The following is an 18,577-nucleotide window of genomic DNA, read 5'->3' as shown; positions in this document are numbered from 1 at the left end:
GTTTGATTCGGAGCGGGAGAACAAGTTACGAAAAATGATTTCGTGTAGCGCTTGTTTTCACCTGTAGATTCCCTCCAATTCGTGAGTTTATTATATTTTATCATCAAATAAAATAATTCTCATGGTCAAAGACGTAAATCTTGCAAATTATTTTGAAAACTATTTTTAGATTTAACCAAAACAAATAGTAAACAAAACACATGATGTTTATTTTCGTACAATAACAACGGACGGTAATGAGCTACCGTCCGTGGACATGGTGGCTATTGTCAAACCCCTTGTGATAGTATAGGACGCCAGGGGGGTGGTTTTAACCCTATAGGGTCAATACCGAAGCTATAGCCTAGCAGTGAAATTGGCATAATTAGCCAACGAGGAACGTTGCGTGAATCTTGAGATTCTGGGACTGAGTGAAGTCCGTTGGCCAAACTTTGGAGAACACAGAATGCCATCGGGACAAATTCTGCTATGCTCTGGTTTATGATGTGAACAAGCTCCTCAGCATCGCGGAGTTGGCTTCCTACTAAGCGCCCAGGTACACTTTGCACTTATGAAGTGGGAACCTATAAGGATAATCGTTGCCAGATTTTGAACACGGATCGGAAAACTTACTATAATCCAATGTTATGCGCTAACCGATACTGCCGATCTGCAAGACAAAGAGAACTTCTTTAGCCAACTCAATGCCATCGTGGATAGAATTCCGAAGGGTGATCGAATCCAACAACTCGAACCATAAGCGCATTACGGGACGCCATGGTCTCGGAGAATTGCGTTACGTTGCGCGTTGCGTTGCGTTGCGTTGTAACGGAGTATTTCGTAGATTGCATACTAATAGCTGTCATGTATATTCTTTAACTTTCTTAGTCCAACTGCTTATAGATTACTATTTGGGATTTAATAGCAACCCAATTGGAGGTGCAAAATGTTAAAGCATGAAAGCTACCATTGCCGGCCACGCCCATCTTCTCCGTTACTAGGGAAAGGAAGGAAATAATGATATGACATCTACTAAACGAGAGGCCAGCGACTCACCGACGCCCTCATATATGTCAAGGAGTTGGATGGTTGGTAGGGTATATAGCTAAGGAGTATCATCATAAGCAAATGATATATTTAATAAGTTTGAATAGACGTTGGGAGTGACCATGCTAAGAAATTGATGTCACTCCATTGTTGATTTCCTTGGGATGGGGCAAAGCTATTAAACTTGCCCTGGCTAATTAGCCTAGGTTTAAGCGCCATTGTTCGCTCTCTGAAACGAAAATAAAAATATGTTAAATGTTTCTTCCCCCAATTTGTTTCCAATTGAGATAATGAAGTTATTAATATATACCCTTAACAATAACGGGAATGAAACATGTAACCTGAAGGAATTATTTTTTTCTTGAAATAGGAAAAAAAACTAAACCATTGATTCGCATTTATTTAAGAAATATTGTTTAAAGATCTGTCAGACGATTAAGTCTATATGAGCAACACAACTAAAATCTAAGCTGATTCAACCTAGAGATGAATTGATTCACACATATTTTGCAAGTTGGATTTTGAAAGCACTTTACAAGAAAAGCATATGCGGATGGAACAAAACGGGGGAAGGCTGGTTTGTAAATGGATGTGAAGACTGAGCACTACATACATGTATCAAATTTTGCATTTCATCACAATGAATAGGTTTAGTTATACATTAAAAATAGCATGAAATGAGCTCACCGGATAATAAAATGTTGCTCCACGCATCCAGTAGAAATCTTACTGATTTCAGGGTCCTATTCAATAGGATGTCCGAGTGGCTTAAACTGGAACATCATACTCCAGAAACAGTTGTCCATCTCGATATTTTCCGATACAATTGCTAAGATTGTTAAGAACCGCCGCACGCAAATTAGGAGAGAAATTGGGTTGAACCGGCCAACTCTGAGCAGAACTTGTTTTACAGAATCATGTTTCATATTGTTCAAAAAAAAATGCTTCAACGCTTAGACCTGAGATGATTGAATCTTCTATTACGGAGCAAACTCTCCGGATATTAGCTTTCGACTCTGCCAAACAACACAATTTGAACGACACATCCTTGATTATGGCCCGGGACAAACATCACTTTTCCTGCTCCCTCGCAGGTCTTAGTTCGTCAACAATACTCGACCCAACCAACCAGCTGAAACGCTGCTTTGAGCACTTCGAACATTTTTTTTTCAAGTGCCACCATCACCTCGGCATAACCTGCCTAGGATCCGACGCATAACACGCGTCAATACTGAAGCTCCATCACTGGCACTGCTAGAGATTCAAACAGCCATCCAAAGCAAGAAATCGAACAAAGCTCCAGCGGAGATGCTCAAAGATGACCACGTGCCGAAAGATCCTGTGTGGATCATATTGTCAGGCTCCGCATCATTCTGGAGCAAGTCAACGAATTCCAAGAGTCCCTTTACTTAGTATTCATTGGCTACGAAAAAGCTTCCGACCGTCTCAATCACGAGAATATGTGGGCCTGAAAAGCAAGGAGGTATCTAAGAAAATCATTGGACATGGAGGCATAACGAGGCCTTCTCGTGAAGAGTGCTGCACAATGAGATCTTGTCCGACCCTACCCGGGTCGTAGCTGGTATGAGGCAAAGAGGTATTCTATCACCGTTACTGTTCCTCGTCGTAATCGACGAGATTCTAGTAGGTGCGATTGACCGTGACCGTGAGCCAAACTGCGGGCTGCTATACTGCCGTTCTACGCATGCTTGTACCAAATTCAAAAAACGACAAATGAGAAAATGGCATTTTAAATTGAACACTAATTTTCATTGCTGGCGTATAACCATAATGCAATATAAGATTATTACATCACAGAACCATTCAGAAGCCTTAATTTTATTGCAATCATTCTTATTTTTCACTCACAAATAGAATTTGCGACAACGATCATGAAAATAGTTTGGCGGGACAGTTATGCCGAGAAATAGAGCACTTGTTTTATGGTTTCTACGCATATCAGCCCCGTTCAATGCATGATTTCGTGAATGACTACTGCGATTGACTTACGTCTCCACATGCTTTATGTATGGAAGTGAACCTGCCACGTGGTTGAAGTGATTATGTCGCTTAGAATGAGTATTGTACAAATTGCCACCATTAAACCAGTGCAACCAGCTAAGATTGCAAGATCTAAACAGAAAATGCTATTTCAATGCGTGTTGCTTCATAAAATAACAGAATCCGCCATAACGATGAATTTAATCACCGCGAGACAATTATGCGTAGAAATTAAGCAATGGGACAAATAGACTTGATGTTGTTTTCTATGATTTTCCGAACAAAGTTCGAAATCTGTTAGAGTTTTCTAAAAGTATACATCAAAATAGACTGCTCTGTGGTGAAAAGTCAAAATCCACAAAAACTAACATGGGACAACTATGCGTAGAAGGGCAGTATAGCAGCCTATAACCATGGAGCATCTAAACGACTTCGAATTGGCTGATGACGTTGAACTCCTCTCTCAACGGCGCTCTGATGTGCAGAGTAAGCTCAACAACGCTCCTCTTCAGCAGGTTTAGTCATCAACGTCAACAAAACCAAATCGTTGGATGTAAACACGGCGACCCCTTCCAGCTTCAAACCATTCGGGCATCTTGGTCGCCAAATGGCGTCATACGGCGGTTCCGAGATCGACATAGGCGCACGGATCATAAAAGCAAGGGCTGCCATTGCGAGTTTAAAAAACATCTGGAAAAACGGGCAGATAAATGAACTCAACAAAATACGAATTTTAAACTCTAACGTAAAATCTGTGCAGTTATACGCTTGCGAAACATGGTAAGTATCACTGGAGAATACTCAACGGATGCCGGTGTTCATCAACAGATGCCTGCGATATACAATTCGGGCCTAGTGGCTTCACAACTAGATTTAGAACCAGAGGCCGATAGCAATTGATAGCATCGGAAGTGGGGCTGGGTCGGCCACATCTTACGTAGAGGCGGAAACGAAATCTATAAACAAGTATTAGACTGGAATCCAGCGGGACATCGCAGCAGAGGCAGACCCAGAGACTCATGGCGTCAAAGCTTCAATAAAGAAATAAAAGAAGCTGACCGAAATCTAACCTGGCAACAGGTTAAAGTGATAGCTGGACATCGCTCAAGATGGAGATCTTTCATATCGGCCCTTTGCACCACTGGAGGTGTGATACCTTATCTTTCTATAAGATTTGCACCAACAGTTGCGGTGATGGGATTCGCAACTATATTAAGAACACGAATCAAAACCAATTAATTTTCCGTCACTATTCTTCCCTTCGTTGTATATTTTGTATGAAGCATATCATATTTCTCATAATCGGGTTCTGCAAAATCGCACCAAGCGCCAATGAAAAATTACACATTCTCTTGTACAAGTTTAGCAGATCCAATTGATTTCAAATCGTATCGGATATCTTTTCACCCTACAGTTGTAGAAATCTAACAACAAATGGTCGTGATTCTGCCAAAACACACCAAGCGCCAACAAAAAATAACCTATTTGTCTGCCTATGTTTTTGTTTAGTGGATTTAATTGATCGTGGATCGTATCGAATAACCTTCGCCCCATAACTGAGGATATCATATATCAAATATGCGTATGAATTAATAAGAAATTATTCCCGTTTTCCTTATGCGAACAAAATATTACAAGTCAGTCAAAAAGCCGCTTGGTGCGGTTTGGCTGAACCCCGACCAAATGTACAAATGAATTGACTCGACATGCATTCATTTTGGTTTTCATTCTATTAATCAAATAGGGGGAATGACGGCTTTGGCAGGTTTTTTATGACTGACTATGCTCAAATTTGGCCTAAACATTCTTTGCATATCAAAGAATATTGTGGCCAAATTTCATAAAATTTGGTCGACAAAAACCCCCCTGACAATAATAGAACAAAACCTGCCAAAACCGTCTTTCCCCCTATCACAAGTCAGTCAAAGCGGCGCTTGGTGTGGTTTCGCTGAAACCCGATCAAATGAAGTAGTGATTTTATGGAATAGTATAAAAATGGAAGCCTGCAATCTCAACTGGTGTTTCAATCACCAAAGTGTAGTAAAACATCATTGTCAACAATTACCGGTCCCGCTTCGGTGAATAATTTTACCAAAGTTGAAGGCTCTAACGGATTACGCATACATTTGTACGTTACCTTTGAACGCCTCTGATCTGCGCCACCGGCTGGTGCCATCCACTTATCAACAATGTTGATTCAACATCCTTTGCTCTCCATAGTTGTAGCGTGCAGTGCGACCGCGTGCGAGTTTAGTATTTGGCCGCGTCTCGCCGGAGTAACATCATAATTCGCTAGCAACGTGTTCGAGGGTAACTGCGCACGATCGGTGCCGTGCGCGTCGTCGTCATTCTTGTGCTTAGATTTGCGTTCTTTCGCGAGGGGGTTCTGGAAGTGAGGGCTTCAAGTGAGGGAGGGCAACAGCGCCAGCAACTTGCTGACATTGACTGCGCTTAGAAGTGTTGGTATTTGAGTGGCGTACCTTTAATATTGGAAGTGCTTGGTTAAATTGCGGCAGCTGCTGTTCATAGCCTCGTGCCTCTAAGCGCATATATTTCCGAAGAGAAGTGTTTCGTGAAAATGCTGCCCATCTGGACCCTTGTGGTTCCAGCCCTGGTCGGCTTGTGGGCATTGAGTTGTTGGTTGTACGACAATCTGAAATCTGTGGTGCAGATAGTGATTGCTGTGCTGACGCCGTACTTTGTCCCCGCAGAGAACAAAACGCTCGTGGAACGGTTCGGGAAATGGGCCGGTAAGCGTGCTCGGTTGACTCACGGAAGGGTCCTTTGGTCAACCGAAACGGTTGGCCTGCATTTCCCCTACACTTCCATTAATGATTTTCCGTGTTGCTTCTTCTATGTTGTCTACGTCTCTGCATGACACATGCTTCGGATACCGCTCGCCAGTAATTACCGGCAGCACCGATGGAATCGGCCGGCAGTACGCTCTCCAGCTGGCTGCCCGAGGAATCAACATCGTTCTCATCTCACGGACAGTTGAGAAGCTAATGGCCGTAGCGAGCGAGATCGAGCAGAAACACCAGGTCAAAACAAAGTGGATAGCGGCCGACTTTAGCCAAGGTCGTCCGATCTACGACAAACTTCGGCAAGAGCTGGACGGAATCCCGGTGGGGATTTTGGGTGAGTGTGATATAAGATCTTATGCGGGAGCTTGTGAGTTTTTGATTGCGAAGTATTAGTTACGGAATTGTGACTAACGAATCCGGTTTCTTCCTATTCAATCAGAGGTTATTCAAAAGTGACACCGTTTGTTGAAACCAGTTGGCATTTTTGCCATGCATACCTTGTGCTAAATCCGCAATAATATTAACTTCATTGTCACATATCGTTGTGGTTTCTAAATGAAATCGTTTTCTATTCCTAATTTATTGGGCAACCCTCCCCTAAATATTTCCAAAACTATTATTAATAATGTGTGGCAAGCTATGTTGCGATTATTATTCATCTCTGGACTCGTTTAGATACCCAATTCGCATGTACAATTTCGGAAGTTTATTGTAGTAAGTATACGCATCTTTGATTTTGGCAAAATAGTTGTTGAATTATTATGCGTAATTACAAGCTATTTATACTCATGGGAAGTGCATTCGTTTCGGCTATGAAATTATGTTTTAGGCAAAATAATAACGGCAAAGCAGAAAGTGCTTTGCTGAGTGCGATTGGAGTGTATTCTCAGACATAGAGAAAAAAAACAACTACGATGGCTACTGGCGTTTCAAGCATCCGTGGGAAGCTTTAAATTGCCAATTATTGCTATAGGCTTTGAAAGATGGCATTAAGAACTAATAACGAGTGCTAAATTCAATTGCACTCAATGTTGTGTATGAGAGAAGGCGAATTTCGGTACCGTGAGAAGACAGTACCAGTGGTCATTTGCAAGAAGTGGTAAACTATGAATAACGGGAAATTTTCCATTATTTGTGCATTCTCATTTACAACAAAATTGTACCAAAAGGTTGTAATTTCACTCCGAAACGCATTCTTTTTTATTAAAATTTACAAAACTGGGTATAACACTTCCATTCATTTTTTTTAACTTGTGGAATGCTGCCTAACAGGAACTAGTTCTTAGCGGTTTGGGTAAAATGTCTTGTTACCAAAACCGTAGCGACGCACAGTGGCTAAAAACAGGGTTAAACATGAAAAAATGTTTTTTGTGTAGATCGTATTCTTAATTTTGCACATGCATATATTAAATGAACTGATTCCAAAATGTGTTGATTGTACCTTGTTAATTTAATTTTTGATGACTTGCTGAAGTTAATGCTATAAAGCGTCTCTCGAATAAATATGTATGGTAAAAGGAAAGTTGACTAAACTTTTTTCGGGAAAAATTCGAAAAGATCTGGAGATTAGTGTGGTGAATATCGCCTAGCTTCGCCAAAGCTGGAAATGGATTTTTTCAATGTTAGAAATGGAGATGCTGTTACTGTTGCAGATCCTAAGGCATGGGCAGTCCTTGAATAGCATAACATATGTCGGATAACAATAAGTTTAAAATGAAATCAGCGTTCCAAAATTACTCTTTGGTACAAAATTCGAACAACATATTTGGTTTGGTCCGGCATTTGTATGGGGCCCCACCACTGTGCGACGTGACATAGCAGCAACCGAGACGGAGTAAATTTGAAATTCTAATGCGTGTGAAGCACGCGCGGAGGTTTGTTTACGATTCTAGTGCACAGATTGAGTTACCTACTATGCGTTCTGTCTGTAGCAATATAGCACAAAGCAATGAGGATAATACGATACGATAACGGCACAATACTCCACAGATCTGTTCTACACTGTTATCAGTTCTGCAGATTTGAACCACGAATGAATCACGAGATTTAAATATTTTTCAATTGTTTTGGTGTATGGATGCGTCATTTTATCTACGGATCAATCCACTTTGCAATTGCGGCGCGTTTTTTGGCAGCAACATAAAGATTGAAAATTTGAAAAACATGAATAGAACACTGCTAAGGAAACCTATTTTGCTCCAGATTCAAACTAGAATAGTAGTCGAAAATTTAGAATGAAACTGATTCACTACTGATTTCACTCTTAGACATATGAAATATATATTTGGTGGTATAAAATGGAGGTAAAAATATATGTTTGGTGAATTATTCCCATTGACTTACAAGTTTGGAAAACTTTGAAGTCAAAATAAAACTTGAGTCGATGAATTTTGTTTCGTGAGGGCTAAGATCTTATTTTTGTTAATCTATCTATGCATTTATATTAAACTCAATGTTTGTATGCATGTACCAACTGCTGTTCAATGGGCCGATTCCATTGTTTAGGTTATTGTTTAGTTTTGTTCTCCAGGACTCCAAAACCAAATGATCGATTTCCATTAATTTTGAAACACATATTCTCTGTCTAAAGAAGACGATATTAGACTGACACAACGAACAAATCAGTATAACTTCTAAACCCTTAACCGAATTCCACCAATATTGGGACACCTATTCTCAATCCTTAGCAGCCGATTATAGATAGGGGTCATTGGGATAAGGAGGGTGTGGCATAATTTAGACATAATGTACGTAGAGGTCTCCAGTAGCCTTGCGAGCAAAGGCGTGGGATTGCCAATCCTGAGATGGCGAATTCGATTCTCGGTCTGGTCTAGGATGTTTTCGGGTCGGAAACATTCTCGACACTCTGGGCATAATGTATCAATTGTACTTGCCACACAAGATACATGCTCATGAAATGGCGGGCATAGAAACGCTTTCAATTAATAACTGAGGAAATGCTACTAGAATACTAAGTTGAAATGCAGGCTAATTTCCAGTTGGAATGTAGAGCCATAGAAGAAGAAGAATAAGAAGAAGAAGAAGAAGAAGGCATAATTTAAATTCCCCATTTTTTAGTTCATTCTAGGTTCTTTGGGATTGTACAATTACCCGAAAACCAATTGCTCGAATTCCTCAAAAATAGCAAATCCTGGGCAATAACATGTTCCCGGAAATAACATTTCACCAATAACGATTTTTCAATGAAATTTATATTTCCTCGAAAATGACACTTCCCGCAAAATTACATTTCCCCGAATATGATATTTCGTCGGAGAAACCAAATAGGGGAAGAGGCCCCAAAACGCCCCCCGAGGCAAAACGCCTTTTGTGGTTTCCGTCATATTTACCGTCATTTAGATGGCCATAACAAAACTAGATCTAAAATTATGTAGGTTAGGCGAAAAAAGTTTCAAAATAGTGTATGGGAAGGTCGGAAAAACCGAAAATTTCCACATTTTGAAGAAACATCTATCATTTTGCCGAGGCAAAACGCCCTAGCGGCACTAATATACAATGAACTTGCGTCTCCACGCACTATCCATACCAGAATGCTGATCTGCCGACGCGTGGTGCTTTGTTCCCTAGGAGCTGCTAGCTAAAAGGCGTTTTGCCTCATTTTTTTGCAACAGAATATCACCACTTTTTTGAAATGTGAATATTATCAATATGATTGAGATTTTTTCTAATTTCAATATGGCCTCAGCTAGCTATATTGTTTAACTGTTGCGTGAGGTAGAAACACCCATGAAAATCGTTATAGCTAAGGCTTAAAAGCAGTTTATGGTTAGCTAGGGCATATTGCCCCCCCTTCCCCTAGCTGAACGGCATTAGTGAAAATCGTACCACTCGTGTCAATCGTGTTGTATGCGACTTTGAAGTCGAAGAATATAATATTATGATGTGTTGGCATTTCTTCAATACCTGGCGTACGGCAAAAACCTGGACCGTTAGAGTAGAGTGGGGCAAGAGTACGCACTTAGTTTTCGATCGATCATGTGGCCCATAAGAAACAAGTTTCTGCATACCAATTCAATGCGGATAATTCATATACAGGGGTTAGACAAAAAGGTTAAGATAGGCAAAATTTTGTCGAAGTTCAAATCAGTATAACTTTGCGTAGAATAGTCCGATTTTGTTGAAACCGGGACCATCGGACGCGGAAACTCTTCTAGTATACTGTCCTCATGAAAATCTTCAGATTAGCCCTTGACCACCGGAGATGTTCCGGGTTGTCCGAGGGTATGCCAAAAATGCATTTTTTCTTCTGCTTGTCATTTTATGTGACGTTTACTCGCATTATGTTTTATGCTGTCCCCAGAAACTAGAACTAATATGCTGATCAATGCTGGCTGCAGATCAAAAATCCGTTCGGTATAAGCAAAGATATGGCTTTTTTCGTGAAAACGGTACGGGATGGGCCATACACCCTGAACAAATGTCACTTTTACAGAACACCCGGAACCCGTTACAAATTGACCAGAGAGTCTTACAGTCCTCAAAATGTATTTTTAATAAAGATCCTATATGCATTGTCTTTGGAAAACATGAATTTTCACACCCATACATATATGCATGGTTCCAGATGGTGCCAAAACCGGCGTCTTCTGGAAGGTCCTTGGGACCTGCTATAAGGGTGGCAGTGGACTCTATCATTCTGTAAATGTTTCTGTAATCATTGTCACCGTTTTTACGGAAATGGCCATATCTCTGCGTAGTTTTGATGGATTCTCGATCTACAGCCACCATTGGTCGGCATATTAGTTCTAGTTTTTGGAGAAGGCATACAACAGTATTAAAGTAAACGTCACATAAAAAGACAAGCAGTGGAAAAAATGCATTTTGAACATACCCTCGGAAAAGCCGGAACATCTCCGGTGGCCAAAGACCAATCTCAGGTTTTGGACAGTATACTAGAAGAGTTTCCGCTTCTGATGGTCCTAGTTTTATCAAAATCTGATTATTCTACGCAAAGTTATGTTGATTTGAATTTTGACATAATTTTACCTATCTCAACCTTTTTGTCTAACCTGTACTCTTCCAATATGTTACCCAGTGGAAAAAATATAAAAATTATTGAGATTCGTTTTAGTAGAACCCTTATTGTAAGACAAGTGAAAAACGCACTCTTATCACACCGGTGGGGTAAGAGTGTGCATCGGGTGGAGTAAGAATACGCATTTATCCAATCATGTGCTTTAAGTATATATTAACACAAATAAAGGTTAATATGTACCATTTAATTGATGTTTAATGAACATATATTAGGGAACGTTTAAAGATTACGTAACTCTTGAAGAGGGAGGGGGTCCTATAAATGTGCACTTTTATACGAAAAAGCATTGTTTTTTATAAAAGATATTTTAGTTACTAGATAAAGATTGTCGCTTCGGTTCCCTTTGTTCTGCTGTCCGGAACATGTTGGGTACCAAGTTGTCAAATCGTATGGATTTTCCTTCTTTGACATTTAGCTCCCCTATCCTCGCCAGCAAAAGATGTTCTTGACAGCTCTTTATCTAGTAACTAAAATATCTTTTTTTTATATACAGATAACTTTTTCTTCAATAATCAAGAGTTTGTCAAACTTTCTCTATCGTGTGGGGTCTGCTTAAAACATTTTTGCATTCGTATGTCATGAGGCTAACACGATGATATTTTTATGCCAAGGGAAGTCGAGAAAATTTCCAATCCGAAATTCAGTTCAATCAAAGTTAATTGCCTATTTCCGGGGATTAAACCACCCAACTTGGACGTTAATTTACAATGTTATGAAAACTCATATGTGAATATGTACGTTATGTGGAAGATATTGATTTGGAAAATGTATTGGAGGTAACCACTTTCCCTTCGATGGGACTCGAACCCATTGCCCTACAGTACGCTAGACTGGTACTTTAACCAACTAAGCTACGAAGGACCTACGTCGACCTTCGCAACCTAGCGGCTACTGAACGAGCTCGAGATTCCCAAATTGGACGCATAGTCAAATCACTCGCAATCCATTTCTCAAGCCAATACTTCCACATGTGTATAGTACACGTCCACATTAGAGGAACGTGAGTATTTAGAATGTCTGGCGGCGGTCTGGCCGAAATTTCCTAGACCGGCATCGGGAATCGAACCCAGCCATCCTCAGCATGGTCTTGCTTTGTAGCCGCGCGTTTTACCGCACGGCTAAGGAGGACTTATATCGCCAAAAAATGAGGTTGTGGTCAAATTTACTGCATCACATCACCATATATACTGAATTCTGGGATCCGTCTACGAGCAGAACAATGATTAAACCAAGCCAATACGACGAAAAATGACGAAATGGTAGCAATTTGTTTTTTTTTTTCTTCGCACAGGCCGATACGGGTTACGGGCCCTCCTCACAGAATCCAAATTTGAAAATACCGTCGTTCGGGGTAACATTGGGCCTAGGGGGTAAGATTGGACCAAAAAAGAAAAATGTTTCAACTCTTAATATCTCAGAAACTGTTACGAATTTTGATGAAAACTTCAAACGGTTCGAAATTATATTAAAATTCACGTCTAGGAAATCACATAACAAAAGTTGATTTACCATACATAGTTGGCAAAAGCCGTAATGTAGGCAATTATTTTGAATGAACGATTGAATAGTTCCATCGTCACCGCGGAACTATTTAATTTGGCCCAATGTCACCCCCTGTGCGGGGTGAGAATGGGCCAATTTTGAAAAACATATAACTTTGAAGAATTTCCATAATTCATTATTTTTTCCCCACACAGCGGTAAATTTAATATTCAAGCTTGTACCAAACTAATTAAAACTTGATTCCAATGTTAACTACTAGAGCTTTGTAACATTTACTTGGAGCATACCACATTTTGGTCCAATGACACCCCCGTTGGCGGTACATATTCGCGTTTTCAAGGGCACACTACTCGATACGGAAGCAACGCACAACTGTCATTTTTATAAAGGTTCCCCCAAACACACGCGACACGACAGTCGCGACGCGATTCTATCGCTTGGCGATTGCGATTCTGTCGCCGTTGGAATGGAAGCGTTAATAGAGTATTGCCTTCAGCGACCCAACGATAGAATCGCGGCGACTAGTTGTCGCCGTCGCGGCGATGAAATCGCTTAGGTTTGGGGGAGCGCATGCGTAAAATTTTAATAAATAACAAGAAATGACAAGAAATGTGAACCCCAGAACGAAACTAGAGGTTATCCGGGTTTCTATTTTCGACAACGCTTCGAATCGCAGCGTCGTGCCGAATTAGTAAGGAATTACTATTGACAAATAAACGGATTGTCGTGGGAGACGTTAGTCAACGACCCTACCAGGATGCATTTATTGGGGGGCAGGGGGAGAAGGCGGAGCACTGAACCCCTACCCCAACATGTGCGACATCTGGATTTGGTTCTAAAATGTAAACAACAGTGTTAATTCTTTACCACTTTTTTGTTATGGCGCAATTTTTATGCGCACTTTTGTTTTCGATATTTTATCAAACCCAACCACTCAATCATGCAGCAATGTAACGATGTGGTATGATTGAGATACCTGTTTGATTATGGCGACTCGAAAAATAATTTATTTGCAGTAACTAACCGAATATAAATATGCACGCATTAAGGATTGCGCCCTAACACCGGTTCTAAGCTTCGATGTAGAGTACACGAACTTTGTTCGCCAGTGGCAGGCGTATGAGGCCCTTGTTGGGGGGGGGGGTTTCTGACTTGTCAATAACCCTAACTCAGCCATCTTGGATTTTTGAATGGAATTTATGCTTGTTTATTAACGTTTTGCACTGAAAATTTTTGCTAATTTTGCCTCACAAATATCCAAATGTATGTACTCAGGCCTGGTAGCAAGTCACTTTTTAGTGACTTGGTCACTATTTTGAGGCTAGTCACTAAAAAGTCACTATTTGCATCCGAAAGTCACTAAAGTCACTATTTTTCAGAAAATGGTCACTAAAGTCACTATTTTTGCACCGCCTATTGGAAAAAGATCAAAATAAAAATCATTTGTACGTACTATTATTATCAATTAAATCAAATGTAAATCTGGTAGCAATGTATACACACAGACAAACAGACATAACACATTGAACATTCACTCATCAAATTTATCGTCATTCAAACACTAACGACATCTGTTGATTTATGTTAGTTGGGCAAATCACGAACCAGATGGCGGTGGTGAGCAAACGTCAAACTCGAGCAAATCTGATGCGCGCGCCACGAGTGATCAATTGGCCAACTAATGATTATTTGAATCGACCAGTAAATCAGTGAACGATGGGAATTTGACGAGTGTTATGTCTGTTTGTCTGTGGTATACATTTGAAGTATTATGCTAAAAGCGCTAAGTGTACATCCTAGGGAATAATTATAAAGCATTCGCTGATTTTTATACAAAATGGTCATGTTTGAGGATAACTATCTCGAACTCTAGCGATCAGATTGAGGACATTTTTGGCATCCCAAATTATAATTGTTTTTTGAATGCATGTTAGGCACGTTTTATTTGGGAATAATTATTAAGCCAGCTCTTCTATATGAAACTCCATACAAGTGGAGTGGCTTTATAATGATTTCCAACTATATTTTACAACTAAATACTTTATACTTTAATTAAATACGTGCCTTTTTAATAGACATGCATACATAAAATAGTCAATAATTAAAAATTTTGGTTATTTTAGGCAGGGAAGCCAAAAATGTCCTCAATTGAATCGCTAGAAATTAAGACTTTGATCCTCAAACGTGACCATTTTGTATGAAAATCAGCGAAGGCTTTGTTTATAATGATTTCCGTGTATTGTGAGAATCGCCAGGTTACTTTCGATTCAGGTCAACTATGGTCTTGCTCTTCACGAATGGAATTTGTTAAAATACGAATTTCAGACCTAGAGTACAGAGTACAGAATTGAGTAGGGTAGAATCTAGTTTTTTTTATTAAAAAACTGCTTCAGATAAAAATAAATTTATTCCTGTAACTAAGGTAGTGAACACAGTTTTAGGTGCATCACATGACAATGATGATGTCGAGTGAGGGTTCTCTATGTCAGGGAAAATAATGAGCGATAATATGACTTAAAGTACTTTAAAATTGTTTATGATGGTTGTCAATGGCTGTTACTACCAACGACGCCCATGCGTCTGTGGCATGGACGTCCGTACGTCCCGAGCCAGCTCACCTCTTGGGGATCTTAGGGCCGGCACAATACCGCTCTAAGGAAGACCTACCTCTTCTTTTGATTTGTTCTAAACCTGAAAATCAAACGTTTGATGCATGCAAATAATGTTCGCGACACAAGGTAATTTGTTACTAGGGGTTTTATCAAGCGCATTTATAAAAAGGACTAATTTTGGGAAGAGTACACTGCACTGCTCTACAAACTCACTGTTGCGATGGGCAGGCGACGTTGTGGGGGCCGGAGTACCGGCGCGTTCTGCCGGAAGGGATGGGATCTAGATTGACCGAACTCAGGAACCAGCTTTGCGATGTCGGTTTCAACTACCGACGGGCTTCAGCGTGAGAAATTATGCTGACACGGACTTGGGAAACTGTTTGGTGACGTACAGTCCCGTTCGACCTTCTGGGAGGCGTTGCACCACGTGGGTGGTGCCACTTACCGATGTGATTATATCACCACGGTATTTACTTTTGTTCGTGGATTGATTCACTAATCACACGCGATACTTAAGCGTACACTTGAGCTGAGCTAGCCGTTGCTCCTTAACGTTTAGCTCCACTTCTCAAAAACGCGATAATGTGCGAGCCAAGCTCTTTAACTATTAGCACTTTAGAGCTTGCAAAATTAACTTGGTCGAACTATTCTTCACGCTATCCCAGGATCAAGAGCCCTTTCCTCCCTTGGGATGGGGCTTTTATAGCTCAGTGGGCGCTGGTCGGCTTGAGTCGTCCGTTCGGTTCGTCCACCCCATCAAACGATCATCGTGTTCGGATCTTTGCGCGCTTCGTTGTTTCGAGCAGTTGGATTCTGGTGTGGATTACAGTGGAGCAATATTGAGTCTATCTACTTCATATGATTCGTGAACGTTCCGTTCCGTTCATTTAGATTTAAATCGAACGTTTTTTATATAATCAAAATCATTATATTGCATGAGGAGATTTACTTTTAAATACATATCTATTTATTTTCAAATTAAAAGTTCATTCAATTTTTGAAAATAAGTTTGAAAACTTTGGAAAAGGTTACATGGCAAGTAAAAAACAGGTTTTGTAAAATCGAGTTGCGGACCAAGCACAAGAGGTCGCACAGTGCGTTGACTCATAGACAAAAATTAAATTTTGAAAATTCGCATTCTAGCATATACTGCACATAAAAGTATTTATATATAGTCTCTGTAACGTATTTTGGAAGCATAGAGAACAGTCACATGTGTCACTAAATGCTTGAAAATTTATATGAATGGTTAGGCATAAGCCAATCAGAAATTTCCCTCAAATAACAAGGTCCATAAAAACAGAATCGTTGTTTTCGGTGTACCTATGAAATCATGTGCATTTCAACTGCAACTATCCGCAACTTTGTGAGTTTCAAGCAGTTGAAGTTGCATTAAATTAACTTCCCATTAAGAATTCTTACAGAGACCGAGTTACTTTTCACACGAGGTTCATACAAGCACCATAAAAAACAATCGAAAGGATTGGCCGACCTACCTAATTATTATCACAATGCTGTAATTGCTTCAAAATCATTGCTGAAATTATAAACTTGTAACTCACTACTTGTGACCGTGACGGCTGATATATACTTTTTTTGCGGTGTGACTAAATATGATTTATCATGGTCAAACTACAAGCTTCTGGCTTAACCAATGAATACCTTCTCCAATATCCAACGACATGCTTTTTTTTTTAAATTGTCTTTTCTTGATTTCTGATAGCATTCTAGATATGGATTAAGGATAAATATGAGTATCGATACATAGTTTTTAGTCTACGAATTACACCGTAACAATGCTAATGCAACTTGTTGCTCACTATCTAGTTATAAACTTTATACAAAAGTCACTATTTGGTTACTTTTCCTGAAACTAAAAGTCACTATTTGGTCACTTTTTTAGTCATCGTTGGTCACTAAGTCACTATTTTGAATGACATTCAACGCAACCAGGCCTGTGTACTCAGTGAGACTCAAGAAGCACGAGGTTGTAAAGGTGCTTAAATACTATAATACTGCCAGGATTCACATAAGAGTCCCATGTAAGTTTTTGACAATTTTGATTTTCTTTCAGAAATTAGCTTAAGATTGTCTCCTGTTTAAGAAAAACTGATAAAATAGTTGGCTTGTTGTATCTAGGGACGTTCCGATACTTACGATATATCGGAATATCGATATTTTTGTTTCGATATATCGGTCATATCGATATTTTTGCTTTCGATATCGATATATTGAATCAGTACAAAGTAAATAACAATTGCATTGTATTTTGTGAAAGGAAATTTAATGGTTCAGAGGATTTTTCTCGGTAGCACGGATAATGTAAGGTGTGCGCTGCCATCACAAATAGCTTTGGAAACTAGACACTTTGAATTGACGGCGCAATGTGCAACATCTGTCATGTCGCTGGTCCTGCTATTTGTACTGCGGAGAAATTTTCCACATTTATGAGAGCCTGAAAAATGATTACGAAAGATGTAAATTTGTTTTCATGGCTTGTTATGATTCGGAACAATTTCTGCCTTTCTTTTATTGTTGTTCGTTATCTATTGAAAGCGATTTCTGCAAACCCTGCCCGTTGAAGAAGTTCCTTTAAACAAAATTACGGGTTTTCTGATGGAACTTCAATAGTTGAGAATATTTCAATAGATTAAAAAAACATTAGTGGAAATTCAGAAGAGAGAATTTTCTGTAGAATAGCCCGAGGAGCAATACAAAAAAATTGCAGTGGAATTTCAGCAAATTTCTCGAAACTTTAGTCGATTTTTTTTTCGAGCGAACGGAAAATAGTTAGGTCAGTATCATGCCGAAAACGCCGCCGCTACCGGCTAAAACTACGACCAATGCCGCCGCCGATGATTGTTAGACTAACACACTCTAGAAGCAGATTGGGTTAAGTAATAGAAAACAAATCATTTCTAATAATAATTGTAAAGAGGTAATACGATAGTAATTGAATAACAACAACAAATATATTTTAAATATTTTCATTTTTGAAATATCATATGATTTTCCGATATATCGATATTTTCATTCCAATATATCGGTGATATCGATATTTTGAAGTATCGGAACGTCCCTAGTTGTATCTGCGAAATGTTAACAATAGGAAGTTGTCAGTTCCACTCTTCCTATCCAAATCGCTTCAATCGGGTGCCCTGATGGATATTTTATATATACTTAGTATATATAGTTTTAATGTAAATTATGATAATTTGCAATGGAATTGTCTTACCAAATTTCAATTCGGCTGTCCTCAATGTGCAACATCCTTTCTTCAACATCAGACTGTTTTGATATGAATGGTTTTCTTCAGAGATGGAAAGACCAATTGTTCGTCGAGGTTCCGGTTAAAATCAGGTTAAACATTCCAGATTTTGATACTCTTTTACACAAAAAAATAAACTTATGTATGGTCCATTCAATTGTCCCACAGCAATATATACAGATAAAGCCTATTTTCCAAATTTTTGGAAAGATAGCATTTTTTTTTTAATTTATTATTTTTTTATTGTGTATCTCCATGTAAAACAAGTTTGAAAAATTTAACGGCAAATTACTCAAGTCGGAGAAAA

The 18,577-nt window shown here is 39.4% G+C and overlaps 1 protein-coding gene across 2 annotated transcripts in view; it reads left to right on the top strand.

The window, feature by feature from the left end:
* Positions 1-5,275: 5,275 nt before the first annotated feature.
* Positions 5,276-18,577, top strand: part of LOC134212854 (inactive hydroxysteroid dehydrogenase-like protein 1) — a 42,692-nt gene continuing 29,390 nt past the window's right edge. For both annotated transcript variants that reach the window (XM_062691092.1, XM_062691091.1), the window contains exons 1-2: positions 5,276-5,777; positions 5,932-6,165. In XM_062691092.1, the coding sequence (XP_062547076.1) occupies positions 5,606-5,777; positions 5,932-6,165 (406 nt within the window). In that variant the 5' untranslated portion in view covers positions 5,276-5,605. The remainder of the gene's footprint in view (positions 5,778-5,931; positions 6,166-18,577) is intronic.

Source organism: Armigeres subalbatus, chromosome 2 (assembly GCF_024139115.2).
Source record: "Armigeres subalbatus isolate Guangzhou_Male chromosome 2, GZ_Asu_2, whole genome shotgun sequence".
Lineage (NCBI taxonomy): Eukaryota > Metazoa > Arthropoda > Insecta > Diptera > Culicidae > Armigeres > Armigeres subalbatus.
This window is presented reverse-complemented; position numbering and strand designations above follow the sequence as displayed.